Source organism: Panthera tigris, chromosome D1 (genome assembly GCF_018350195.1).
Source record: "Panthera tigris isolate Pti1 chromosome D1, P.tigris_Pti1_mat1.1, whole genome shotgun sequence".
In the NCBI taxonomy this organism is placed as follows: domain Eukaryota; kingdom Metazoa; phylum Chordata; class Mammalia; order Carnivora; family Felidae; genus Panthera; species Panthera tigris.
In genome coordinates this window covers 108,751,792-108,779,599 of record NC_056669.1, presented here as the reverse complement: position 1 = coordinate 108,779,599, position 27,808 = coordinate 108,751,792, and the positions used below count along the sequence as shown (strand labels likewise).

General features: G+C 53.6%; 1 protein-coding gene across 3 annotated transcripts in view; it reads left to right on the top strand.

Moving 5' to 3' along the window:
- Nucleotides 1-24,374, top strand: part of SPTBN2 (spectrin beta, non-erythrocytic 2) — a 39,461-nt gene extending 15,087 nt beyond the window's left edge. For all 3 annotated transcript variants that reach the window (XM_042958041.1, XM_042958042.1, XM_042958040.1), the window contains exons 8-37: nt 1,108-1,220; nt 1,355-1,542; nt 2,790-2,907; nt 3,498-3,656; nt 3,986-4,288; nt 5,552-5,705; nt 5,958-6,828; nt 8,611-8,748; nt 9,114-9,870; nt 10,737-10,939; nt 11,323-11,413; nt 11,661-11,807; nt 14,457-14,720; nt 15,939-16,163; nt 16,473-16,562; nt 16,916-17,176; nt 17,262-17,392; nt 17,637-17,841; nt 18,399-18,773; nt 19,470-19,714; nt 19,809-19,947; nt 20,211-20,295; nt 20,570-20,766; nt 21,067-21,209; nt 21,300-21,375; nt 21,460-21,510; nt 21,732-21,952; nt 22,467-22,640; nt 23,141-23,183; nt 23,511-24,374. In XM_042958041.1, coding sequence (XP_042813975.1) covers nt 1,108-1,220; nt 1,355-1,542; nt 2,790-2,907; nt 3,498-3,656; nt 3,986-4,288; nt 5,552-5,705; nt 5,958-6,828; nt 8,611-8,748; nt 9,114-9,870; nt 10,737-10,939; nt 11,323-11,413; nt 11,661-11,807; nt 14,457-14,720; nt 15,939-16,163; nt 16,473-16,562; nt 16,916-17,176; nt 17,262-17,392; nt 17,637-17,841; nt 18,399-18,773; nt 19,470-19,714; nt 19,809-19,947; nt 20,211-20,295; nt 20,570-20,766; nt 21,067-21,209; nt 21,300-21,375; nt 21,460-21,510; nt 21,732-21,952; nt 22,467-22,640; nt 23,141-23,183; nt 23,511-23,744 — 6,401 coding nt within the window. In that variant the 3' untranslated portion in view covers nt 23,745-24,374. The remainder of the gene's footprint in view (nt 1-1,107; nt 1,221-1,354; nt 1,543-2,789; nt 2,908-3,497; nt 3,657-3,985; nt 4,289-5,551; nt 5,706-5,957; nt 6,829-8,610; nt 8,749-9,113; nt 9,871-10,736; nt 10,940-11,322; nt 11,414-11,660; nt 11,808-14,456; nt 14,721-15,938; nt 16,164-16,472; nt 16,563-16,915; nt 17,177-17,261; nt 17,393-17,636; nt 17,842-18,398; nt 18,774-19,469; nt 19,715-19,808; nt 19,948-20,210; nt 20,296-20,569; nt 20,767-21,066; nt 21,210-21,299; nt 21,376-21,459; nt 21,511-21,731; nt 21,953-22,466; nt 22,641-23,140; nt 23,184-23,510) is intronic.
- The last annotated feature ends 3,434 nt before the right edge of the window (nt 24,375-27,808 follow it).

Genomic DNA, 27,808 nt, shown 5'->3' with positions numbered 1-27,808 from the left:
ATAACAGGGTTAAGTGACTTTCCCAAGGTCATACAGCTGGTGGAGCAGAGAGTCAAACTCCAGACCTGTTTGCTCAGCCACATCTGGGATAGCAGAGAACAGACTTGGTGCCTCCAGGAAAGGGAGGCAGAGAAGGGCCAAGGGGCTTCCCAGCTGGAAACGCCCCTTCTTAAACTCCCTGGACAGACTTGGGTCTCGGTTGTTTTCTCCCTGTTTTCCATCCCACCGTAGCCCCATCTCAGTCCCTCTCAGTCCAGAGTGACAACAGCTAACTGGTGTTAAAGGGAGAGCAAATGTAGGATCCTGGGAGAGCATTTGAGAAGCACAGCTATGATAAAGAACATTTATGCAAAGCTAAGTATCCTGTAACTTGACGAGGTGATTCCAGTGGTTCCTGCCTGCCTGTGAGCTTTCAGAAGTGGTCAAAGGGCTGCTGGTCCTCTAGTCTTCCCTTTAGGCAGGATGGAATCTGCCTAATAGAACCCAGGGATTTCAAGTCTTAGTCAGCCTTCGCCCTTGTGGTAGAAGCTGATTTGCCTCAAGGACATTCGCCTCCTTGGACCCATAGCTGAACTTTGGGATTGAGGTTGAAAATAGCCGTGACCATGCCCAAAGATGACCCTGAGAACTGCTGGGGCTCACTGGGCCTGTCCCTCTGAACATCCTGGGTGCAGGAAGCTTACTTTGTACCCTCTGTCTTGCTGCCCCTGAATCCATTGACTTCTTAGACATCTTTCCAGTTCTTAAGTACAAGATCCATCCCCGGACAGGAATATGGTTTCTTTCCTTACCTTTCTTCCCCTAAACAACTAACTTTGGTCTCCACTGGAAACAGTGGGTAAAAACCTCCTTGGGCTTCTGAATTTTGTCCTCTGCTTGTTTCTAGGAGGGAAAAAAAAAAATCTTAGCTTTTGCATGCCCTTTTAGTCCAAAGGATTTATTTGTCATTTTGTACTGAGAGGTACTGGAAAGAGGTCAGTCTTGGAGGGTTGGGGATGGGGTGAGGCTGGGACTGGGGTGAGTGATTCAAGCTGCAGGTGGATTTCTGGGAGGCAGGTTCCTGATCTCTAAGCATACATGACTGACCTGGGTGATCCTTTTTCTCAGATGTGAATGTGGACCAGCCAGATGAGAAATCAATCATTACTTACGTGGCTACTTACTACCACTACTTCTCCAAGATGAAGGCCCTGGCTGTGGAAGGCAAAAGGATTGGCAAGGTATTCCCCACCATGGGGCGGTCAGCACAGAGGTCTGGCCTGGAGGTCTTCCTCCCCTAAAGCAGAGACAGGGCGGAGCTGTGGGGCTGGGCCAGGGACCCCGTGGGCCGGCCCCCCATGTCGCTGTCTCACAGGTGCTGGACCATGCCATGGAGGCAGAGCGTCTGGTAGAGAAGTACGAGTCCCTGGCCTCAGAACTGCTGCAGTGGATTGAGCAAACAATTGTGACCCTCAATGACCGGCAGCTGGCCAACTCCCTGAGCGGGGTCCAGAACCAGCTACAGTCCTTCAATTCCTACCGCACGGTGGAGAAGCCACCCAAGTAGGTGCCTGGGGACCACCCCCTGCAGCATCATGCCTGCCCTGAGCCATGCTCATGGGAGAAGGAGCCTAAATTAGGGGGGCCTTTTGGGAGGGAAATTTGGCAGGACATAAATGCAGCGAAGGCTCATGTCTCCCAGCTCAAAGTGCCAGAAGCAATTCCAATATAAATTTTTTAAATGATTATCCATTTTTTAAAGATCATGCTGCAGGAATGCTTGCTGCAGTAGAATCAGTGCAATCCACTCGGATAAGATTACTGGCTGGGTGTTGCAGAACCCTATTCCAGCTCAGGGCCAGGGGGACTGGATCTGACAGGCGGGTCATAACCAGCAACACGGGTGTGCGACTGGTGACTTACACGTTGCAAAGGTTCTTACTGTTTACCTATATTAGAAATTGGCTTTTTTTCAAGTGCAGAATTGCCATTAGGCAGTTCTCTACCGTGCATGCTAAACCTTCTGTTTTCCTGTTTTTGAGCTTTTTCGGAGTTAATGTGTTTCAGCTCCAGAACGAACACTGATCCAGCAAACATCTGTTCCTACACATTCCAAGAATGATTTAAGGTGTGCCCTTTGACCCAGAAAGGCCTCTTCTGGGCATTGAACAAAGATATAGCTTCCAGGATGTTCACTAACCTGACCTTTGTAAAAGCAAAATGAGTCATGGGATAGCCACTGAAATTAATGTTGAAGAGCTGCATTTGTTGACATGAAAAGACGTTCATGAAAAATAGGTGAAGAAGCAGTTTACAAAACTGCTTATTTGTAGACAGTAGGGAGCAAACGGCTAAATGTTCAGGTTCAAAGTACCTGAGTTCAAATCCTGGCTTTGCCACCAAGCAGTCCTGAGCATTGGGCATCTTACTGAGCCTGCCTGTGCCTGTTTTCTCATCTAGAAAGTGGGGATAATAAGAGAATGCGGATAATAGTAAGAACCAAATGAGAGGGCCTGGCTCACAGTGGGGGGGTCCTTGGCCAACATTAGGTGTGGTTCTGATATAATCCCACCTGTGTACAAAAAAAGAAGAGGAAGCACATGCCTGCCAAAGGGCAACCGGTCGTTTCTGTATGGGTTTCATTTGCTCTAAAATTATGTTCTTTTTGCCTACCAATATTTTCTGGCCTTTGCACTGAAACCATGCATTGCTTTCATGAGAAGAAAAGCAACCCAGGACACTTTATTTTGAGATGTAAAGCGATCCTGTGCCTAAGTGGCCCTTGACCCCAACCTGGCCTCCTGCCTCAGGTTCACCGAGAAGGGGAACTTGGAAGTTCTGCTCTTCACCATCCAGAGCAAGCTGCGGGCCAACAATCAGAAGGTCTATACGCCCCGCGAGGGCCGGCTCATCTCTGACATCAACAAGGTGCACGGCCTCCCTTCCTGTCCCACCGATGTCCCATCCCTGGCACCAGCCCCCACTACCCCAACTGGAACACTTGTCCAGGCTCCCCACGGCCCTCCCCGGTACAGATATGACTCACACATCCTCCTGTGCATCCTGCACATCCCCCCTTCCTCCTCCGTCTGTCTCTCCGTGCAAGTGCACATAATAAAATTACACCCTAGTTCCTTATCTTGTTCAGCATACCCCGAGTTCGCGGTCTCTACTTTCTTTTTTTTCACAATGTTGTGAGATTAATGTAAGTAATAGGGTTCACCTGCGGTCCCACCACCACAAACAAATCCAGGGGTTTCCACCGTTCCCTGTCCCTTTCCAGTCCTCATCCACAAGCAGATGAGCTTTCACGCAGCTCCGTGGCACTCACGTCGTCCCACTTCTCATACTTCCACGCACAAATGTCTAACCAACTACATTCCACAGACCCCATTCCACAGACCCAGCAGACTGAGCTTCCGTGGGACTCATAGTGTGCCCTCGGTCCTGATGATCCCTCCCCGCCCTCACTTCCTGAGCCCTGGTTCTTTTGCACCAATCCCATCTCCACCTCGCAGGCTTGGGAGCGGCTGGAGAAAGCTGAGCATGAGCGTGAGCTGGCCCTGCGCACCGAGCTGATCCGCCAGGAGAAGCTGGAGCAGCTGGCCGCCCGCTTCGACCGCAAGGCCGCCATGCGGGAGACCTGGCTTAGTGAGAACCAGCGCCTTGTGTCCCAGGTAAAACCCAGGGGGCTCTTGGCCTGTGCAGGCCAGGCAGGAGAAATGGGAGAGCGAGTGGTGGATTAGGAGCCCTGCAACATGGGGAGCTAATGAAACCAGGAGTCCATCGCACGGATAAGAAGACCAGGAATCCCTGGAACGGGGGGCCAGAGGCTTGCGCTGGAGATAGGGCTAGTGAGATAGGATGGGATAGGATAGGGATGAGACAGAGCCACCTTGCGAAGTTGACATCTTGCAGTGGAAGCCCTCTGGGGAGCAGAAGGGACTGGCGAGCAGAGGTGGTGGCCCTGAGCTCCTCAACTTCCCCTGCCTGCCCTCTGCCTCAGGACAACTTTGGGCTGGAGCTGGCGGCCGTCGAGGCAGCAGTGCGGAAACACGAGGCCATTGAGACGGACATCGTGGCCTACAGTGGTCGGGTGCAGGCTGTGGATGCCGTAGCCGCAGAGCTGGCCGCCGAGCGCTACCACGACATCAAGCGCATTGCCGCGCGGCAGCACAATGTGGCGCGGCTCTGGGACTTCCTGCGGCAGATGGTGGCAGCCCGGCGGGAGCGGCTCCTTCTCAACCTGGAGCTGCAGAAGGTGTTTCAGGACCTGCTCTACCTCATGGACTGGATGGAAGAGATGAAGGTAGCAGCGGGATGCGGGCTGGGGGTGAAGATGAGCAGGGCAGTGACAGCGTGACTGGGGACCTGTTCCCTTGGCGCATCTTGGTGGAGTATGTCTCCGCGCAGGGCCCTGACCCCTATTCAGGTGCACAGAGCAAACAGGGCCCCGTCTGCACAGGGCTCACATTCTGGTGGGAGGAGGCTGATGATAAAACCCACGGACTCACCTGGTTGGCTCAGTCGGTAGAGCATGTGACTCTTGACCTCAGGGTCATGGGTTCGAGCCCCACATCGGGCATGCAGCCTACTTAAAACAAAACAAAGCAAAACAAAAAACAAAACACTCCACGAACCTATCAAGAAACAAAATAGCAGGCGGACATAAAGCCCATGAGGAAACTGAACAGGGTCATGTTATAAACTGGTCCAGGAAGGCATCTGAGAAGATGCCATTGCAGAATAACTGAAGGAGCCAGCACAGGGAGATCGGAGCAGGCACTGTTCCAGGCAGAAGGAACAGCCTTGGACCTGCACAGGCGTGCCGTGTTCAGCGAGAGCAGGAGGGCAGTGGCTGAGATAAGGGTGGAAGCAGCGAGCTCACCCAGGGCCTTCCAGGCCTGCTCAGGGGGATGAGTTTTGTTCAAAGTCATATGAAGCACTGAGAATGATTGGAAGGTTTTGGAAAGGAGAGACACGATTCTGCCTTAATGTTCTTAGAGGTCAGCTTGACCATGAGGTGAAGGAGGACCGTGGGCAGCTAGAGTGGGAGCCAAGGGGCCAGTTAGAGGTGGTGTAGTGACCTGTGCAAGGGATGGGGATGAGGCTGGGTCTGGAGAGACACTGAAGTTGCTGGGGTGCTGGGGACCAAGCCATGACCGCAGGAGGGTGGCAAGAATCTGGGGCTGAGAAGATGAGTCAGAACAGAGATTTCAGGAGCAAGGTTTGGTAAGAAAGTCGTTCCACAGGAGGGGAGTTAAGTACAAAATGGCCAGGGAGCCTGGACAGAGCTGGGGTGTCACTGTGTGTGTGTGTGTGTGTGTGTGTGTGTGTGTGTGTGTGTGAGAGAGAGAGAGAGAGAGCGAGAGAGCTGTCGCACATGAGCAGGTGGGCTCATCTGGGTGAGACACCCAGAGGCCCCCCCACAGAGGGGGTTAGGAGGTTCTGTGGATCCAGGAAAAGGGAGCAAGATTAGCCCATGTGAGTGGCAGGACTGAAAGAGGCCTGGCGGGGGGGTGGGTCCTGGGTGGCCCTCGGAGAGCCATGGGCATGCCACCTGTCCCGGCAGGGCCGGCTGCAGTCTCACGACCTGGGCAAGCACCTGGCTGGAGTGGAGGACCTGCTGCAGCTGCACGAGCTGGTGGAGGCAGACATCGCTGTGCAGGCTGAGAGGGTGCGGGCCGTGAGTGCCTCCGCACTGCGCTTCTGTGACCCAGGGAAAGGTGAACACGGGCTGGTGGGGGGAGCGGAGAAGGGGAGGGAGGGTCTGGGGAGGAGAACATTAAGAACTGAAGCAGCAAGGCCAGGGAAAACCAGGGACAGGAAGGACGAGGGGTGGATGGTAGGTGACTGGGCTAGGGAGGGAGCCCTGAGAGGTGGGGGGGGGGGGGGGGTGGAGATTTGTAACCATGGATGGGTAGAGGCCGCAGGGTGGCTGAGTCACAGCTCTCAACCCTCCACTCTGACCTTTTCAGAGTACAAGCCGTGCGACCCACAGCTGGTGTCAGAGCGGGTGGCCTCCCTGGAGCGGAGCTACGAGGCGCTGTGCGAGTTAGCAGCGGCCCGGCGGGCCCGGCTGGAGGAGTCCCGACGCCTCTGGCGCTTCCTCTGGGAGGTGGGTGAGGCCGAGGCTTGGGTTCGGGAGCAGCAGCACCTGCTGGCCTCAGCAGAAACTGGCCGGGACCTGACCGGCGTCCTCCGCCTGCTCAACAAACACACAGCCCTGCGAGGCGAGATGAGCGGCCGGCTGGGGCCCTTGAAGCTTACGCTGGAGCAGGGCCAGCAGTTAGTTGCAGAGGGCCATCCCGGGGCGGGCCAGGCCGCCGCCCGCACAGCCGAGCTGCAAGCGCAGTGGGAGCGGCTGGAGGCCCTGGCAGAGGAGCGTGCTCAGCGGCTTGCCCAGGCCGCCAGCCTCTACCAGTTCCAGGCAGACGCAAACGACATGGAGGCCTGGCTGGTGGACGCGCTGCGCCTGGTGTCCAGCCCCGAGCTGGGGCACGACGAGTTCTCCACGCAGGCCCTGGCCCGACAGCATCGGGCCCTGGAGGAGGAGATCCGGAGCCACCGGCCAGCCCTGGATGCCCTGAGGGAACAGGCCGCAGCCCTGCCTCCTGCACTGAGCCGCACGCCCGAGGTGCAGGGCAGGGTGCCCACGCTGGAGCGGCACTACGAGGAGCTGCAGGCCCGGGCAGGCGAACGAGCGCGGGCCCTGGAGGCAGCCCTGGCGCTCTACACCATGCTCAGCGAGGCCGGGGCCTGTGGGCTGTGGGTGGAGGAGAAGGAGCAGTGGCTCAATGGGCTGGCCCTGCCTGAGCGCCTGGAGGACCTGGAGGTTGTGCAGCAAAGGTAGGCCCCCTGCTGGCTCCCTCGGTGGGGGGGGGGGGGGGGAGGCCTTGTGAGCTGGGAGGCCAGCGTGTGGGTGGCGGGCCCTGCCATAAACTGCCTGCTCTTGCTACAACCCTTGAGTCTTAACGATTGTGTTTTCATTTTAATGAAAAATATTTTCAGAGAAAACATTAGGGGCCCCTGGGTGGCTCAGTGGGTTAAGAGTCCCAACTGTTGGTTTCAGCTAAGGTCATGATTTCATGGTTTGTGGGTACGTGCCTCACATTGGGCTCCGCGCTGACAGTGTAGAGCCTGCTTCGGATTCTCTCTCTCCCTCTCTCTCTCTGCCCCTCCCCAGCTCTCTCTGTCTCTCTCTCAAAAATAAATAAACTTAAAAAAGTTTTTTTGAAGAAGAAAATGTTATACAGCAAGCTCCTATATACCCAATCATCCAGATTCAATAATTGTCAGTATCTTTCTATATTTGGTTATTTTTCCTTTTCTTAAAAAAATTTTTTTTCGTGTTTATTTATTTTTGAGAGAGAGAAAGAGAGCACAAGCAGGGGAGGGGCAGAGAGAGAGGGAGACACAGAATCCGAAGTAGGCTCCAGGCTCTGAGCTTTCAGCTCAGAGCCTGACGCGGGGCTCGAACTCAGGAACCGTGAGATTATGACCTGAGCTGAAGTCAGACGCTCAACCAACTGAGCCACCCAGACGCCCCTTTTCCTTTTAAAAGTTAGCAAATCCCCACATTATCGTTTTCACTTCTACATTCTTCAGGATGTGTCCTCTAACATATGAAGAAGTATTCCGAAATATAGTAAATTATTTTTTAATTGCATGTGTGGACTTAAAAGAGCTGAGGCTTTGATGTTACAAACATTTAGGCAGATACACTGATTAACCTCTTATGAAGTAGGTTTACTTACAGAATAATACATCTTAAAATCATTTAGAAAGGACATTTTTCTTACAGAACCACAGTACCATTCTCACATAGAACAGAAACAGCAATTCCTTGATGTCTGTTACTCATTCCATAATCAAATTTCCTGGTGGCTTAAAAAATGTATTCAAAGATTTTTTTTCTTGGTTTTCAAGATACTCTATGACAGAGATCAGCAAGCTACAATCCTGGGGCCAAATCCAGCCTGCTGCCTGTTTTTTTAAAATAAAGCTTTGTTGGAACAGAGCCATGCTCATTCATTTACGTATGGTCCCTGGCTGCTTTTACTTTTTTGTATTGCTCTACAATAGCAGAGCTAAATTCTCTTGACTGGGATCTTATGGCCCAAAGGCCTAAAACACTTGCTATTTGGCCCCTTACAGAAAATGTTTGCAGACTCTGTGAGAATATCCAACGCCCCTAGGAGAAGTTATGCTTCACATCTTTATCATGCAAACAAATTTTTGGTTGTCAATTCATTTTTTAATACATGTTAATAGGAGGGGACCCAGCTAGGCAGCAAAGGGGTTCCAGGAAGAATGGGGAGGTTCCCATAGAGGGTGAAGCCCTGGGCCAGGAATTTGTTTGGCTCGTGCAACTGTTCGTGACATTCGCTTTCATCATCTCCTTGATTAACTCCAGAGGGGATTGCTTTTCTACTTGCTTGGGGGGAACCGAGGCTCCCCACTTGAGCCACAGATACTGCAGGTGTTATACGTGAAGATGTGCAGAGGCTGCTGAAGATCAGCCTCGGGTGGACAGAGAGGAGTTTCCCTGGGCATCCAGGGGAGATGGGCTGGTGCATCACTGCTCCCACAATCCACAGCCACCGCTTCCACCCTCTTCCACCCTCTCAGGTTCGAGACCCTGGAGCCTGAAATGAACGCCCTTGCAGCACGGATTACTGCTGTGAATGACATTGCGGAGCAGTTGCTGAAGGCCAAACCCCCGGGCAAGGACAGTATCATCAATACCCAGAAGCAGCTCAACCACAGGTGGGGTTGGGGAGGGCAACCAAGAAAGGATGCAGCAGACAGGGATGGCAGCCAGAGGGAGTTCCGTAGGGCATGGAATGGAGGCTAAAAACGAGGAAGGAAGGTCATCTGGAACATGTTATGGGGCAGAGGCGGGAAATGTTGAGAGAAATGAAGGGGGTAAAGGTAATCCGAAAGGACTTGTGCCTGGACAGGGAGCAATCGAGGGGTCGGGAGGGTGAGCAAGGAGCAGCCTCTTTAACAAGCAGAAGTAGGTGGAGGAATGTGCCAGAGGAGAGAGAGGCAAGGAAGAAGCTTCCGAGTATACCTAAATGGGGCAGGAAAGCTGAGCAGCTCTAGACACTAGGCCCTCCTTCTACTCTCAGGTGGCAGCAGTTTCGGACCCTGGCAGACGGCAAGAAGGCAGCCCTGACATCGGCCCTGAGCATCCAGAACTACCACTTAGAGTGCACAGAGACCCAGGCCTGGATGAGAGAAAAGACCAAGGTCATTGAGTCCACCCAGGGCCTGGGCAATGACCTGGCCGGGGTGCTGGCACTGCAGCGGAAGCTGGCCGGCACCGAGCGGGACCTGGAGGCCATCGCCGCTCGGGTGGGCGAACTGACTCGAGAGGCAAATGCCCTGGCTGCTGGCCACCCCGCCCAAGCCCCTGCCATCAATGCCCGGCTTGGAGAGGTGCAAGCTGGCTGGGAAGACCTAAGGGCCACCATGCGACGGCGAGAAGAGTCACTGGGTGAGGCGCGGCGGCTGCAGGACTTCCTGCGCAGCTTAGATGACTTCCAGGCTTGGCTCGGTCGCACGCAGACCTCTGTGGCCTCTGAAGAAGGGCCGGCTACCCTGCCTGAGGCAGAGGCCCTCCTGGCCCAACACGCAGCCCTGCGGGGAGAGGTGGAGCGGGCCCGGGGCGAGTACAGCCGGCTCCGGGCCCTGGGTGAGGAGGTGACCCGGGACCAGGCTGATCCGCAGTGCCTCTTCCTACGGCAGCGACTCGAAGCCCTGGGAACGGGCTGGGAGGAGCTGGGCCGCATGTGGGAGAGCCGGCAAGGCCATCTGGCCCAGGCCCACGGCTTCCAAGGCTTCCTGCGGGATGCTCGCCAGGCCGAAGGTGTGCTCAGCAGCCAGGTAAGAGCCCTGGGACACAAAGTCCCACCCAGGAAGAGAGGGAACTAGGGGTGGGGAAGTGTGGAGGAGAGAAGTGGGTGGGGAGGAAATGGCAGTGAGGGAGTAGTTGAAGAACCAGGATGGACAGAGAGGGCATGTTAGAAGAATATGGGCGGGGCGCCTGGATGGCTGGGTTGGTGAAGCGTCTGACTCTTGGTTTCGACTCAGGTCGTGATCTCACGGTTGATCGATTTGAGCCCCTCCCTCAGGCTCTGCGCTGACAGCATGCTGCCTGCTTGGGATTCTCTCTCTCCCTGCGCTCTCTGCCCCTCTCCCACTCACTCATTCTCTTTCTCTCAAAATAAATAAACATCCCCAAAAAAGTTGATTTAAAAAAAAAAAAAATGTGGGAGTAAAACAAACAAACAAAGATGTAGATACCTGGCTGGCTCATTCAGTAGAACATGTGACTCTTGATCTCAGGGTCGTGAGCTCAAGTCTCACATAGGGTTAGAGCTTACTTAAAAAAAAACAACAACAACAAAAAAAGATTAAACAGAATAAAAAGATGTTGGTATAACTTACCAAAACTGGCTTGAGAAGAAATAGAAAACCTGACCTGCCATGTAAGTGTTAAGTATGTGGCCAGAAAGAAGGTAAAACGGGATTGGGGCTGTTATGGTCCTCCTGCCTAGCTCCCTTGTAACTTTGCAAGACTGCAGCATAATCAGGCACCCCTCACCCCTCCACTCTGTCTTCAGAGCCAGGCTGTCTCCTCTCCTCTCCCCACCTGGCCTCCATGTCTGATATGTCCTTTCAGGAAGTCCCTTCTGAAAAGTTGACAAGGGCTTTTGAGAAGTGAGCTCTGTACCTCTCCTCCCACACAGGAATACGTTTTGTCCCACACGGAGATGCCGGGGACACTCCAAGCTGCTGATGCCACCATAAAAAAACTGGAAGACTTCATGAGCACCATGGATGCCAACGGAGAGCGGATCCGCGGGCTCCTGGAGGCTGGCCGCCAGCTGGTGTCTGAAGGCAACATCCATGCCGAGAAGATCCAGGAGAAGGCTGACTCCATCGAGAGGAGGTATGGTAAAGACAGTGGGTAAATGAGAGGCCCAAGGGGGAAGTGAGCGAAAACAGCATGGCCTGTTTCATTGAGGAAGAAGCTGGAGAACGCAGCACAGGCAGACAGATGGTGGTGGGGGCTGACAAACAGTAGAGGAGGAAGAACTAAGTGGTTGGAGAGAGACTAAGCCAGGAGCTGGGAAGCCCTGCCTCCCCCACACCAGGGGAGATGAAGGCCACTGGAGTCACTGGATGCTGGACATCAGGATCCCTGGATTGTCTTGCAGTGCTCCCGGAAGACATTGTCCCCATAACAAGAGGACTGAAGGCTTCTAGGTTAGTTAGAGGGCCATAACCCTTTGACAGCAAGTTCAAGGGTCTCACAAGAGACTGTCATTACAGACACAAGAAGAATCAAGAAGCAGTGCAGCAGCTCTTGGGCCGTCTTCGGGACAACCGAGAGCAGCAGCATTTCCTACAAGACTGTCACGAGGTGAGGCTCTTGGTACCCCCATGTCCCCTCCGACATTCCCTAGCCATCCCTTTGATAAAACGCCCTGGCTCTCTGAGCCTAGAGTAAGTCCATTGCGGTATCACCTGAATAGGTGTCACCTGAATAAGCCACCTGCATGGCTTCTCCCCACATCCACCACTTCTCCCAGCTCACCTCGCCCCCGTATGCTCCACTCCATCTGAAATGTGCTCTGCCCTTCTCCACCCCTGCTCTATGCTTGGTCCAGCTGAAGCTCTGGATTGATGAGAAGATGCTGACAGCCCAGGACGTGTCCTACGATGAGGCCCGCAACCTGCACACCAAGTGGCAGAAGCACCAGGCATTCATGGCTGAGCTGGCCGCCAACAAAGACTGGCTGGACAAGGTAGACAAGGTGAGTGGTGTGACAACAGCAGCAGGAAGAGAGCCCTGGGGCCTCGTCTGGACAGGATCATGGCCACAGTACAGGGAGGGATCCTGGCTTTAGTCTATGGTTCCTTCAGGGTTACAGGTCATGGGGCCTCTGGTATCAAACCTCCAAGGTGGAGAGTTACAGTCTGGGGAACAAAGGTCTTCGGTCCATGAGACAGTGACTCCAGAACTGTGGGAAAGTACAAATTAGTAGTACGGGAGCCAAACTGCAGCCTTGGGTCAACACCGTAACTATCCCTGGGTCCGGAGGAGGATGACGTTCTTCAGCAGGGGTCAGCAAACTTCTGCAAAGGGCCAGATGGTAAATATTTTCAGCTTTGCGGGCCACACGGTTTCTGCTATGTGCCGGTGCGGCACAAAAGCAGCCATAGAGAATACATAAACGATTGGGTATAGCTGCGTTCCAATAAAACTTTATTTATAAAAACAAGTGGTGGGCCACATTGAGCCCACAGAGCACCTTTTTGCCAACCCTTGCTTTTGAGTCTTATTCTTCCTGGTACTTGGTACCACTTCCTCAAGAGCTGAGCACAGATAAAACTTTATTTCAACTCAGCAAGTATTCCTGGGCAACAATATGTGTGCTCAGCACTCTGCTAGGTACTGCAAGGTATATAAAAAGATACTTTCCTTCCCTCAAGGGCATGATGGTTGGGGAGAGGAGGAGACCAGTGTATGCCCAGTGTTTCCATTTATTCAGCAAATATTACTATTTGCTGCTACTATATGCAAAAGCATTATATTAGGCACTGAGAAGGGTACATAGGCAGTTCCACCCTTGAAGAATGACACTATAGCCAGGCTATGAGATGTATACACAAATACCTAAATTAAATCCAGAGCAGAATATAGCAAATGCAGTGAGAGAGGGCCTGATAAAGCCTAGGCCCTCTGTGTGTGCCTGTAAAGCTATGTACCAATAAAGCTTTGTTTACAAGGAGAGAAGAGGCACGGGAATCCTAGAGGCTGGAGCCTCCAGGGCAGTTCATGAAGGATGAGTAGAATTTGGACAAGCAGAGACACTGGAGGAAAAATGTTTCTAGGCAGAGAAAACCATGCAAACAGGAAGCCCAAGATGCATAAGTGGGGTACCTATATGGGAGCAAGGGGGTAAGTCAGACTGGCAGGAACGTAGAACGTGTGAAGGGGCCCCATGGAAGAAAAGGTAGGAAAAGCCTGCTAGGCCAAGTCATGAAAAGCCTTGAACACCACGTAAGGACTGTGCATCGAAGTGTGGACTGTGCTGAAGGTTTGTGAAGTTACCCAAGCAGTGCTAGACTCTGACACTCATCCTGGCAGCCATGCACAAAGTGGCTTCAAGGCAGTGTCTTGGACTGTGTTCTTCTAGAAGCAGACCCTGAAATGAGGTTTCCAGTGCAGGCCACTTTATGACAGATGACCACCGAGAACACCAGTGGGGGCGTGGGGTGATGGGATGGAAAAGGAAAGGCATTTGATAATGGGCCCACGCTGCCATGCCAGTCACCCCAGTGGGCCACTGGTGCTCAGTACTAATGGGGCACCATGGGAACATGGGAGACAGTGTAGAACATGCATCCACATAATCCCAGCCAAAGAACAAGGATGCTGAGTCTTTGTCCACCGGCTCCCTGTCTATCACTGGTTGCGGGCTGCTTCCTTGGGCAGTAACTCCTGGGCACTTCCGGTCTGCCTTGCATGCAGGTCAGGAGACCATGCTTCCCTCACCTCCCCAGCAACGAAAGTCCTCAAGCAGAAAGGCTGGGAGTGGGGAGAGCAGGTGGGACTTGGGTGTACATAACTCAGGGAAAGGGTGGCTTGCTGGGAAACAGGAGAAGATGGCAAATATATAAGACCATGTGTGGCGTAACCCCAGAAGCCACTAGCATGAGGGAGCCCAGAGTAGGAAAGGTCTCCATGGCTTCTTAGTTGAAATGAGATTTGAGCCAGACCTTGAACAAGTAGGGTGCAACCCAGCAGTGGAGGGTGGAAGGGCTAGAAGAGGTCTGAAACCTTGAGAAGAGCATGTTACGGAGAGTATGCAAGAACCTGGAATTATTGCCTTCACTTCAGGTTCCTACTGCCCTTTAGGTCTCTGATCTGTTACCAACCCATAAAGTTCAGCAGTATCTAATTCTTTTTTTTTTTTTTTTTTTTTTTTTGGTAATGTTTGTTTATTTTTATTTTTTTTAATTTTTTTTTTCAACATTTATTTATTTTTGGGACAGAGAGAGACAGAGCATGAACGGGGGAGGGGCAGAGAGAGAGGGAGACACAGAATCGGAAACAGGCTCCAGGCTCCGAGCCGTCAGCCCAGAGCCTGAGGCGGGGCTCGAACTCACGGACTGCGAGATCGTGACCTGGCTGAAGTCGGACGCCCAACCGACTGCGCCACCCAGGCGTCCCAATGTTTGTTTATTTTTGAGAGAGAAAGTACAAGCAGGGGAGAGGCAGAGAGAGAGGAGGACAGAGGATCCAGAGCAGGCTCCGCTCTGACAGCAGCAAGCCCGATGTGGGGCTTGAACTCACGAACCATAGGATTGTGACCTGAGCCAAAGTCAGAGGCTCAATGGACTGGTGACAGGCACCCAGCATTATCTGACACTGACACCTTCTTTGTCCCGCCACCCAGGAAGGGCGGGAGCTGACCCTCGAGAAGCCAGAGCTGAAGGCCCTGGTGTCTGAGAAGCTGGAGGACCTGCACCAGCGCTGGGACAGGCTGGAGAGCACCACCCAGGCCAAGGCCCGTAGCCTCTTCGATGCCAACCGAGCCGAGCTGTTTGCCCAGAGCTGCTCCGCCCTGGAGAGCTGGCTGGAGAGTCTGCAGGCCCAGCTGCACTCTGACGACTACGGCAAGGACCTCACCAGTGTCAACATTCTGCTCAAGAAGCAACAGGTGCCCTGCAGGCCTGTGGTGGGGATGGGGAACCGCAGCAGAGTGGAGGAGGGAGTCTGTAGCTCCTGAGATTTGGGAGGTCATTCTCAGGCCTCACAGACAACATCTGTGCCAGTATTTCTCAAAGCAATGTCCATGGGCCACCGTCTCAGAATCTCTGGGAGCATGTGTCTGCCAGACTGAAGTCAGAAGATAGAAACCATTCTCTAACTTGAACAATGAAATTATAGTAAAAAAGAAGTATCAATTAGTTAAAGGTGGTTAACTACCAAAAGGTAGAAATCGAAAGCAGGGATGAGAAAACATTTTTCTATAAAGGGCCAGACAGTAACATTTTGGCTGTTGTAGGTCATATGGTCTCTGTCATAAGTATTCAACTCTGTTCTGGTAGGATAAAAGCAGCCACAGGCAATATGTAAAATAATGGGTGTGGCTGTGCGCCAATAAAACTTTATTTACAAAAACAGGCAGGGAGCTGGATTTGCTGATCCCTGCTCTAAATAGCACAGAAATGGCAAATGTAGGGAGCAGCTACTACCTCTAGTGCTGGGGAGGGGTACCCAAGGAGGACTGAGATGCGTCCCCCCTGACCCCACGGCTGTTTCAGACCTCGTTGGAGAGGGCCGAGGCCCAGGGGTAGGTATTGTAGAACTTTGCTGGGGTATCCTGGGACCAGGCCAGTCTAATGCTGGCGGGCCAACACTGGCCAGCAGGAAGTTACCACTGGGATGCCAGCAAAATTTGCTGGGGGTTGGTGAGAGCCACTGGATGTCCTGCACACCGTGGGCAGTCTTGCTATAGGAGCAAGAGCAAAAAAGCACACAAGAACCATAAATTGCACCTTCCCCTCCTTGCATTGTGCTGTGCCTCTGGCGCCCTCTAATGACAAGACCCAGCATTGCACCAGCTGGCAAAGGAGAAAGATCAACAGGGTTCAGTCCTAACATCTCAAAACAGGAAAAGATGTACCTGGAGCTGAGGTGATTTGGGGTCTGAGAGGCAGTAAACTGACAACTGGCCCCGTTATCACATCCCCCCCCCGCAGGCTCTTATGTATATTAGAGTTTGAGGTCCACTGAGCTAGGCCATGAGGAGATGCTCTCCCTGGGGTGAACCCTGGGGATAAGAAATCTTGATTGGCCACAGGAAGTGTGGAATCTCCTCTGAGCTTGAAGGCAGATGTGTGGTGACAACAACTCCTTCCTCCCCGGGCTGCAGATGCTGGAACGGGAGATGGCAGTGCGAGAGAAGGAGGTGGAGGCCATCCAGGCCCAGGCGACAGCGCTGGCCCAGGAGGACCAGGGCGCGGGGGAGGTGGAGAGGACGTCGAGAGCCGTGGAGGAGAAGTTCCGGGCCCTGTGCCAGCCCATGAAGGAGCGCTGCCGGCGCCTGCACGCCTCCCGTGAGCAGCACCAGTTCCACCGGGACGTGGAGGATGAGATTGTGAGTCACTAGAGTCTGGGCTGAGGTAGAGTCGTCATCGTGGCAAATTGCTCCCTGCCATTCGCTTTCTAGTCTCCTTCCTGGATGCTGGGGAGATGCCAGCATCTCTTCCCTTTGGCATGGAAAACGGACTCTCGAGGGACTCTTGGGGATGCCCTCTGGGTCCCTGTGCCCCAGACTCAGAGATGACCATTCCCAGCAGGCACACACCAGGAGCCCTAGCAAACCTCTCCCCAAGTCTCCCCACTGTCCAACCCCAGCTCTCACTTTGCCCTCTGGACCTCCACTGACCCCCTCTTTCTCATCCAGTTGTGGGTGACAGAGCGGCTACCCATGGCTAGCTCCATGGAACATGGCAAGGACCTGCCCAGTGTCCAGCTTCTCATGAAGAAAAACCAGGTGAGGCCAAGGCTAAAGGCAAAAGAAAAGGTCTCAAGGACCTCCCAGACTTGGAAGTTTGTTTTTTCTTAAAAAAAAAAATTGGGGTTTCTCTGGCTCCCCCTCAATCTGTGTGTCATTCTAGACTTCAGTGCTTGGCCTCTCTTCACCAAAGGAGGGTGGGCTCTCTTTGTAGCAGATCAGGTGGACTGAAGGGGTGTTACCATCCCATTCTTAGGTCAGAGGAGGGGGCAAGTGAGGAGGACTCAGGAAGAAAGAAAGCTGAAAGTAGGGGGCTGGCTGTGGAGCGGGTGGAAGGGGGAATGTGGTGAGGGGCCCCCTCTCAGAGTGTCCTCTTCTACTGCTGTGGACAGACCCTGCAGAAGGAGATACAGGGCCACGAGCCGCGGATCGCGGACCTGACGGAGCGGCAGCGTACTCTGGGAGCAGCAGCGGCAGGCCCAGAGCTGGCTGAGCTGCAGGAGATGTGGAAACGCCTGAGCCACGAGCTGGAGCTTCGAGGCAAGCGACTGGAGGAGGCCCTGCGGGCCCAGCAGTTCTACCGCGATGCCGCCGAGGCGGAGGCCTGGATGGGCGAGCAGGAGTTACACATGATGGGCCAGGAGAAAGCCAAGGTGAGAGGCCCAGCAGAGCTCAGGCTGTGTGGCTGCCACTCTCTTCCCCAGCCCCCTACTCCCTGATGCCCACTGTCATTCCCAGGACGAGCTCAGCGCCCAGGCAGAGGTGAAGAAGCATCAGGTACTGGAACAAGCCCTGGCTGACTATGCGCAGACCATCCATCAGCTGGCAGCCAGCAGCCAAGACATGATTGACCACAACCACCCAGAGAGGTGAACACAGCGGGGAACAAGGGGGAGCACGGCTCCTGGGGGAGACAAGAACGGGTTCCAGGGTGGTGCCGGGACCGTGGAGCCTTCTATGCTACATGTGTACAGAACTATTTAGAAAGCTAGACAGGCAGAGACTTGGCAAGTAGTGGGGGGTGGGGGGGGGCGGGCAGAACGGACTGGACTGTATAGACTAGGTAGGGTTCAGAGCCATGTGTCTTAAGTCCTGCCACCCCTGCCCCCACAGCACGCGAATATCCATCCGCCAAGCGCAGGTGGACAAGCTGTACGCCAGCCTGAAGGAGCTGGCGGGAGAGCGGCGGGAGCGCCTGCAGGAGCACCTGCGGCTGTGCCAGCTCCGCCGTGAGCTGGACGACCTGGAGCAGTGGATCCAGGAGCGCGAGGTGGTGGCAGCCTCCCACGAGCTGGGCCAGGACTACGAGCACGTGACTGTGAGTGCAGGGCGGGCACCAGCCCACCAGCCACAGAGCTGCTCTGGGAGGTGTGGAGGACGCCCCGGGAGGCCAGCGCCTCCTTCTGGCAGAGCCTCGAGGGGCAGGGGGTGCAAGAGCAGGCTGAGCAGGCACTGCCCTTGGGTACTTAATTTGAAGAACCGTGCAGAAAAGAGGTCATGGGACTGTACGCAGGTGTGGGCAAAAAGGAAATTTCCAGTCGTTTTTTTCCAACAGAACTCAACAGCACAGGTGACTTCCTCTACACTGTTTGGGAATTTGGGGCCCCGTTAGTGCAGACACATGGACCATAGTTAAGGTATTTTGCCTGACGGCCAAAGGTTCCAAGCACCCCTAATGCTTTGCTGGGGGCTGGGGGCATCAGTCACATGTGGGGTAAATGGGAACCAGTTGTCCTGCTGAAGAAACCTGTTTTGGCCCTTGTGGCCCATGGAGAGAGTCACTTCTCAGTTTTGGGGCTAGAAGTCTCGCCCACTAGACAGGGACTGCATCTACCCGTGTTAAAGCGCTGTCCACGTAACTGCTTCCTCCTCCAGATGCTCCGAGACAAATTCCGAGAGTTTTCCCGGGACACGAGTACCATCGGTCAGGAGCGTGTGGACAGCGCCAATGCACTGGCCAACGGGCTCATCGCTGGGGGCCATGCCGCCCGGGCCACCGTGGCCGAGTGGAAGGACAGCCTCAATGAGGCCTGGGCGGACCTACTCGAGCTGCTGGACACGCGGGGTCAGGTGCTGGCAGCGGCGCATGAGCTGCAGCGCTTCCTGCACGGGGCGCGCCAAGCACTGGCGCGCGTGCAGCACAAGCAGCAGCAGCTTCCCGACGGGACCGGCCGGGACCTCAACGCAGCCGAGGCCCTGCAACGCCGCCACTGCGCCTTTGAGCATGACATCCAGGCCCTCAGCGCCCAGGTCTGACCCAAGCATGGTGATTTGGGGGAGCGGGGGGGGGGGGGGAGGCGGTGCTCAGAGGAGACTTCATGGGAAATGGTGGGGGGTTGGCATCCTCTGGAGGGATGCTTAAGGACAAAGTTAGAGTGGTTCCAGGGAAACCTCTCTGGACAGGGTATATCTAGCCACAGCATCCACACCTTTAATGACCAGCCTTCATGGGGGCCCATGACATTTTCAGATGGTCTCAATGGCTGGATTCTTCATAGCATACTAAAATCTGCGTGTTGGTCCCACCCAGGTCAGAGCTCCAGACCCACACCACAGAAGCATAGATTCTTTCTCCAACCGTTTAAACCCAGTCAACCAATACCCAAGTCCCTTCATGGCTGCAAATCTCATTCTAGCAATCGTTGAGGCCCCTTGTGTCCTGGGCAGGCCTCTGGAAGCTCAATTGGCCAGTGGTCTGTTTAAAAGATTGCCCCCGCCAGACTCCCCAGGCCCCATGTTGAGACCCAGCAGGGCAGGGTATGACAGGGCTTACTCTGGGCACCGGCCTTCATTTTTCCCGGCCGCTACCCTCTGCTCTGCCTCCTGCTTCTCTGGCTGGTAAAATGGATGGGAGATAGAGCACAGAGACCAGGACCGGAGAGACCCCTGCTCGTTGGAGTCCCCCAGCTCTGCCTCACTCTGAGCGGGGGTGGGGGGGGCCCACAGGTCCAGCAGGTGCAGGATGATGGCCATCGGCTCCAGAAGGCCTATGCTGGAGACAAGGCTGAGGACATCGGCCGCCACATGCAGGCGGTGGCTGAGGCCTGGACCCAGCTTCAGGGAAGCTCTGCCGCCCGCCGCCAGCTGCTCCTGGACACCACGGACAAGTTCCGCTTCTTCAAGGCCGTCCGGGAGCTGATGCTGTGGATGGATGGGGTGAACCTGCAGATGGATGCCCAGGAGCGGCCCCGGTGAGGGCCACGGTGCCCTGCAGCCTCCGAGGGCTGTGGGCTGGGGGCTGGGACAGGGTTGTGGGCAGCGGTAATGTGGTCTCTGTACCCCCAGGGATGTGTCCTCCGCAGATCTGGTCATCAAGAACCACCAGGGCATCAAGGCAGAGATAGAGGCCAGGGCCGACCGCTTCTCCTCTTGCATCGACATGGGGCAGGGGCTGCTTGCCAGGAGCCACTACGCAGCTGAGGAGGTGGGTGAGGTGTGGGTGCAGCCAGGTCATCCTCACAGGGGGAGGCCTCGGTGCTGATCTCTCCTCTGAGTCTTCCTCCTCCCTCTCGTTCTTCCTTCGCAGAACCACCCCCTTCCCCTTGGTGCTGTTCACGATTTCCCCATTCCAACTTGCCCCCAGAACCGTCTGCCTCCTGAAATCAGAAATCTCTAGTTCCCTGTGTGAGTCCTCCAGAGACCCCAGAAAGGTCCTACTGGGTGCTAACTCACATCTCTGCCCCCTAGATCTCGGAGAAGCTGTCTCAGCTGCAGGCACGGCGCCAGGAGACAGCAGACAAGTGGCAGGAGAAAATGGACTGGCTCCAGCTTGGTGAGCTGCCATGGGCGCCAGGGAACTGGCTGAGGGCACCAGGCCCTGGGAGAAGGGGCTGGGGATCTTGCACCCTGTAGTTTCCAGAGTGTGTAAGACCAAGAGGCCTGGGCATGGAATTCAAGGTGCCTGCCCTTGGTACTGCCTGGCTCTGCCCTGCGCTCCTGCCCTGGGGCAGTAGCTCCCTCTGTGTCCCTGTTCTTGAAGCGCTGTGGCAACAGTGCCCTGCTGGTGCTCTGACCTGCTATCTCCTCCTGACCCCCCAACCCCCCAGTTTTGGAGGTGCTCGTATTTGGGAGAGATGCGGGTATGGCGGAGGCCTGGCTGTGCAGCCAAGAGCCGTTGGTGAGAAGCGCTGAGCTGGGCTGCACAGTCGATGAAGTCGAGAGCCTCATCAAGCGTCATGAGGCCTTCCAGAAGTCCGCAGTGGCCTGGGAGGAACGTTTCAGTGCACTGGAGAAACTCACCGCGGTGAGGAATGCCCTCCCCTCCCACTGCCCCAGACCTGCGCTCTGTCCTGCTTGATGAAGACGTGTCTTCCCTTCCCACTGTACCAGCGTGTCCTGGATGTGAGCCGTGGGTGCCTGTTGTACCACGGCTCCAGGAGCCCTCAGCTCCCCCGTTGCTTCTAATCCCCACCTTCTTTTGAAATTCTATTTTCTATCCTTTCTGTTCCATCAGGCGAGCTGAGGCATCTCAGCTTTCCCCAGTGCCCTCCCTGGTCCTTTTGAGTGCGACCTTCTATGCTCTGACCCCAGAATGTTTTGACAGCTGGAGGAGCAGGAGAAGGAGCGGAAAAGAAAGAGGGAGGAGGAGGAACGGAGGAAACAGCCCCCTGCCCCAGAGCCCACAGCCGGTCTGTCTGAAGGGGACCTGGTGGACAGCCAAACAGCTCCCGATGCCACCCGGGATGGGTGAGAGCTGGGACCCTTGGGGACAGAGAACGCGGCTGAGTCTGAGCAACCCAAGGACTTAACGCTCTGTCTCACCTTCTGCTGTTCCAGAACCCGCCCCCGGCCGCCAGCATCTGCACAGCAGGCCAGCGTCAACGGAGTCTGCACAGATACAGAGTCCCCTCAGGTGACCCCCACTGCCCTGTGCCCCCCCCATCAGGATCTTAGCTCCCCATCTTGCATGTCCTCTTACAGCTTTTTGTCCTCATAGCCCCTGTTGGAACAACAGAGACTGGAGCAAGGCAGCTTCCCAGAAGGACCTGTGAGTTTCACCCAGAGGTGTGGGTGTTAATAACGGGAGATGAAGGGAAGAAGAGGGGTGTGAGCCAGGCGGTGGGGATCCGGGGGATAGGATAAGACAGGGGCCCAGAGGAAACAGGCGGCGGGAAGACCAGCTCTTGGACTTCAAGCTTCATGACGTTTGGGCTAGGTATTTCCCATCTGGTCCTTTGACACTGACACTGTTGTCCATTTTGCCCACAGGGGTCTGGCACAGGGGACGAGGCCAACGGGCCACGGGGGGAGAAGCAGACCCGGACGCGAGGCCCAGCCCCTCCCGTAATGCCCCAGAGCAGGTCATCGGAGCCAGCCCGGGTTGCCACCTTGCCCCCTCGAGGCCCAGAGCTCTCTGCCCAGGAGCAGATGGAAGGGATGCTATGCCGCAAACAGGAGATGGAGGCCTTTGGCAAGAAGGCTGCCAACAGGTACTGGCCCTGGCCGCACAGCGTCGGTGGCCTCTCGGCTCCTGCCTTCTAAAGAGGCTTCCCTGGGCTCAGTCGGTTGAGCGTCCGACTTTGGCCCAGGTCGTGATCTCGTGGTTTGTGGGTTCGAGCCCCACGTCGGGCTCTGTGCTGACAGCTCAGAGGCTGGAGCCTGATTCAGATTGTGTGTCTCCCTCTCTCTCTGCCCCTGCCCCACTCACGCTCTGTCTCTCTCTCAAAAATAAACATGAAAAATAAAATAAATAAAAAGAGGCTTTCCTGGAACCTCTTCCAAATAGACGGGGAAGAGGTATGGTATAGGAGGAGGGTCCTCTGGGAGAGGGAGAGGACCCAAGAGAAGAGCAGGGGCCTCAGGTGATGGTCAGGAGTGTGTAAAGATGAGGGGCCCAAAGACAGGAGTGGCACTGGAAGCCCTCGGACACCCAAGCTAGGGTTCTAGGCCCCGTAGAGACCAGTCACCTGTCTCACCTCATCACCTACACCACATCCCTCCCAGGTCATGGCAAAACGTGTACTGCGTCCTGCGGCGTGGGAGCCTTGGCTTTTATAAGGACGCAAAGGCAGCCAGCACAGGAGTGCCATACCACGGAGAAGTGCCTGTCAGCCTGGCCAGGGCCCAGGGCAGCGTCGCCTTTGATTATCGAAAGCGCAAACACGTCTTCAAGTTGGGGTAGGAATGCAAAGTGCCCTCAGGATGGGAGGGGAGTTGGGGGCGATACGAGGTATAGGGGAGCCACAAGCTAGTAGAGGGAATCGAGTCACAGGGCTGGGTGTTTGGAGACAGAGATGTAGGTGAGGGAACGGGAGGGGGTCTGGTTGCACTCAGGCCGCAGGAGCACCAAGATGCGGGCCTGCCTGCTGATGTCAAGCAAAAAATTATCGTGCATGGGAAATCTGAAGGCGGCCTGCCTCCGGGGACCTCCAGGGGCCTGCCTCTGCCTGCCAGCAAGCAGCCAGTGCAGGAGGCACAGCCTGGGATGCAGGTGAGCTCACCGTGGTCCTCAGCAGCCAAGCAGGAAGGGCCTGCTTTTGCAAAGCGCTGGGAAAGTGCAGGATGTGCAGAACGTGCCCTCCAGCCTGCTCTCAGGGTGATCACTGGGACTCCACGGGCGCTGGTGTAGCCGGTCCAGATTCTCAGCTCTGCTCTGAGGCTTCTCTTTCTCCCAACAGCTTGCAGGATGGAAAAGAATATTTATTCCAGGCCAAGGATGAGGTGAGCTTGCCCCTTCTCCCCCCGCGTCTCTATCTCTGGGCCATTCTCAGAACCTTCCAGTTGTAGATTCCCCTTTCTTCCCTCTCCTCTCTTTTTCCTTAAGTGTCTCCCTCTTCGTGAGCAGATAGCTCACAGTGTGCCACCTGGATGTTTGTGAAGGCCACCCAAAAACCTGTTCCCCGTCTTAAAGGGGTCATTTTCTCCAGTGAGACAAAATAGTCCAAACACTTTCCTGCCTGCTCCTCCTCGGCTTCCCAGCGTCTGCAGGCCACAGCTTCAGCCCGGCTGCCTTGACGCTGACCACCTGTCTTCCCGTGCCCTCCGCAGGCAGAGATGAGCTCATGGCTGCGGGTGGTAAATGCAGCCATTGCGACTGCGTCCTCTGCCTCTGGAGAGCCTGAAGAGCCAGCGGTGCCCAGTGCCGCCCGGGGCATGACTCGGGCCATGACCATGCCCCCGGTATCACCGGTTGGGGCTGAGGGGCCTGTCGTGCTTCGAAGCAAGGACGGCAGAGAACGAGAGAGAGAAAAACGCTTCAGCTTCTTCAAGAAGAGCAAGTAGTTGGGGGCGAGACTCCCAGGCCAGCTTCTTCCCTGTATTCAGGAAACTGCCAGGGACTGTCAACAGGGACCACCCTCTTGTCAGGACAACTGCCTGCTGCTAGGGTCTGTTGCCAAGGTCAACCCATCACCAGGAACTGTTGGGGGGTGGGGGGGACAAGTCAGTGTTCCCAAGGGCAATGCTCCTCTTCTGCTATTTAATTCCAGACTGGTGGTGGGACCCAGGCAACCCCCAATTCCACTCCCGCCTCCTGACTTCTTCCCTCTCCCCCAGCCCTATGCCTCTACCCTGACTCCGGTGCGGACAGCCCTGCACCCTCAACATAGGCCATGTGGGGAATGGCTGCCCCTGCCTCAGGTCATTCTCCCACCACGGCTAGGGCATGCCCCTCGGTTCCTTGCCCCTGGGGACCAGCCAGGAACCTCTCAGAGCTGAAGCAGGACCTGGGGGCAAGATTGCCAGATGGCCGAGTCAGAGGTGCCGAAATTCCCCCTTCCCATCCTAACTCGTCCTCTGACTCGAGTGGCTGCCCATCTGCAGCGACGCTCAATGGCTTCCAGGTGTGAGTTGTCCGAGGGCAACCACAGCCTTGAGTCTGGCCAAGGAGGTGATTAAACAGCTCAGCTTGTCTTACTGCTTCTGGGTGTCTTTGCTTTCCCGACCACAAGCCCCCCTGCCTATGCCCACGTTCTTGCCTTTGGCTCTGGTCTCCCGTATGTCAGGTTTCCGCAATGCCCCCAGCCTCCAAACCATCAAAGAACCACATTATCTTGAGAGCTTCCCTACTTTGGTCTCATTTCCCCGTGATAATGACCTCCAGTTTGCTGGGTTGATTAATGGCAAGCCTCAGTTTTAGACCAAAGAAGTTCACCATGGGTCAGGATGTTAACAAGCACTGTTAATGTTAAAGGCAGTGAACAACTAATTCCCCGGTGCACAACTTTCTTTACTCACGACTCTCTCAACTATTTTCAAAAATGAAAGACTGAATTGCCACAAGCAAGTCTCAGCCACTGCTCAGCCCAGCAGTGGAGAGTGGAGCACAGAGGGGGTGGTTATGGACCCCGTCTTCCCTCCCGAATGGAGAGGATCAAGGGAGTTCAGACAGGGGTCAGATTAAGTGGCAAATTCCACTGACGAGTAGGATGACATCACCCTGGGAAGCCACGAGGTACATGCAAAGTGTGTAAATACACACACATACAACAGAATATATTCTAGATCTAGTGAAGTATTAAAAAAAAAAAAAACAAAAACAAAAAACCACCCGGTAGCTTTTTCCTTTGTCTTTGGCTTGGCAATTGGAAGTTTCAGGCAATAGTATTGCCTTGGTGACCTCCTACGGGAAAAGCTTTGTTCTTTCATTTTTTCCCCATAAATACACAACCATTTCTTTTGGGGGCTCAGAGAAGATCTTTCCAGAGAAGCAGCCCTATCTTTAATTTTTAAAAATTTTAACTTCCAGTATAGTTAACATACAGTGTTATGTTAGTTTCAGGTATACACTCTAGTGATTCAACGATTCCCTACATCACCCAGTGCTCATCACGACAAATGCATTCCTTAATCCTCATCACCTGTTTCACCCATGCCCCCTCCCCCACCCCCTCCCGTAAGCAGCTCTATATTTAGCATAATTGGCCAAGGGCCCTGGCTCTGTAGACCCCTGACCATCCTCAGCCACCACAGAGAGTCAGGTGTGTGCAGGCCCAGGACTGGCACAACACAGCCCCAGAATGGTCTCCAGACATGAGATCTGGTAGACCAGATAGCTCACCGAATAATTCTCCCTTTCTCGTAAGAAAAGCAGATTCAGAACTATCCTACAGTAAACATGTTGGATAAATGTAACTGAACAATCTGTCGTGGGACTATACATCAGTACAACCTTCTCTTGTTCTTCGGGTACAACTGTAAAATCTCCACTGTATGAAGGAAGAAAAAGTCATACGCTGTCGAGCCCTCAGACTCGACACTCCAACATGGCAAGCCTGGGAGTTAAGAGGGAGAGCAAGAATGGGAAATTTTAGAAGGAAATGTATATAGGAGTGAGAAATTAATGAAGAAATGATCGTTTTAACATGTGAAATGTGAATGTCAGTAGGGCAGCTAAGTACAGCAGTCTTGCAGGATGCAGTCAGTCACTGTGAAAGGAGAAGTAATGGAGATGTGGTTTGAGCATCATCTAGGGGGCAGCTGAAGCTGCCTGAGGACATGAATCCTTAAGAACAGGACATAGAAGAGGATCAGCATAAGGTCAGGGAGTAAGTCTTAAGAGATCCCTTTGGATATGAGTGCAAGAAAAGAAAAGCTCCAGAAAGAGAATGAAATGGAGAGTGGGGGATACAAGACAGGTTAAAGCACAAAAATGCAGTAAGTGCAGGCACCACAAGTCATGGGGAAATATGGGCAGATAAAAATGGATTGAGAAAAATGTATTTGTCATCTTACTGAACATCACCTCTAAGGATGAACTCTAGATCTGGGCTGTCCAAGACAGTAGCCATGAGCCACATGTAGCTACCCAGCACTTGAAATGTGGCTAGTCCAAATTGAGATGTGCTGTAAGTACAATGCTCACCAGTTTCAAAAATGGAAGAGGAAAAAAATTAATATTTCATTAATACTTTTTATATTGATTATATGTTGAAATATTTTAGCTTTATTGGGTTTCAAAAGTATTAAACTGAACTTCAACGGTTTCATTTTACTTTTTAAATGTCTTTCCTAGAAAATAACATGTTTTTAAGTTTTTGTTTTTAAGTAATCTCTCCACCCAACGTGGGGCTCACACAACCCTGAGATCAAGGGCCTCATGCTGCACTGACTGGCCAGCCAGGGACCCCTGGATGGCACTGTTTTAAATTGACTACAGACCTAATGTAAAAAGGACAAACATTACTGTTAATAGAGAAAAATGTAGGGGAATATATTTGTGACTCCAGGGGGAAGAAAAGGACATCTTATACAAAAGTTCAAAAGCACAAACTTTAAGACAAAAATGAGATTCCATAAAAAATTAGGAATTTCTGTTCAATGAAGGACATCATGGACAACGTTGATAATTTAGTGGAACGACAGAAAATATTTGAAACCAATAAGAGATTTATATCTAGAATACACAAGAAAATCCTGCAAATCGACAACAAAGAGGAGATTACTACCACTAAGAAAGATGAGCAAAAGATATGAACAGGAAATTTACAGAAGAACAAACCCCAAAAAAACTTTACACCTATTATACTGGTAAAAATTTGAAAACTGGATAATGTCCAACATTGGCAGAGTTGATATACAGGGCCCCTCACGTGCTGCAGGTGGGAGGTTAGACTGGTATAATTTTTCCGGAGAACAACTTGGTACTACTTAGATAAGTTAGTTCCAAGAATACCCTATGACCCAGCAAACTAGCAATTCCACCCCGGGTTTATATCCCTCCAAATTCTCACAGGGATCCATTAGGGCACACATAATTAACATAATGGTATTAACTGTAACCTTGTTTATAATGGTGGGGGGTTGGAGGCAACCTAAATGTCCTACATGTAGAGATGGATAGGTAAAATATGATGATTGCACACTAGGGAATATTACACAGTGGTTAGATATCACACAGCAACACCCGGGGGGGGGGTGGTGGGGGGAGGAGCGGTTAGCGGAAAAATTAAAACAATGAGCCATGCAACACAAGTTGCATAAAACATTTACACAATTTACCCACAATTACATGCATTGCACAATTACACAATGCGCAATGGGTGGACCTTGTTTATATCCACATTAGAAGAAACCAACTGCAAGAAGACGTATTTGCAACAATCTAGGAGAAACTTTAATATAAAGATTAGATAATATTAGCATAGTGCTGATGTTTTAATTAGAGGTAGATAGTGAAGGCCTTATAGGTGAAATGACATTACATCTCAGGTTGCTTTTTAAACACTCCAGCCTCCCCCCCCCACACACACACACATGCACACACAAGTATAGAGGATAGATAAGATAAGCAGAACGTTGGTAATTGTCAAAGCTGGGTAAAGGGTCCATAGGAGTTTGTCATAATA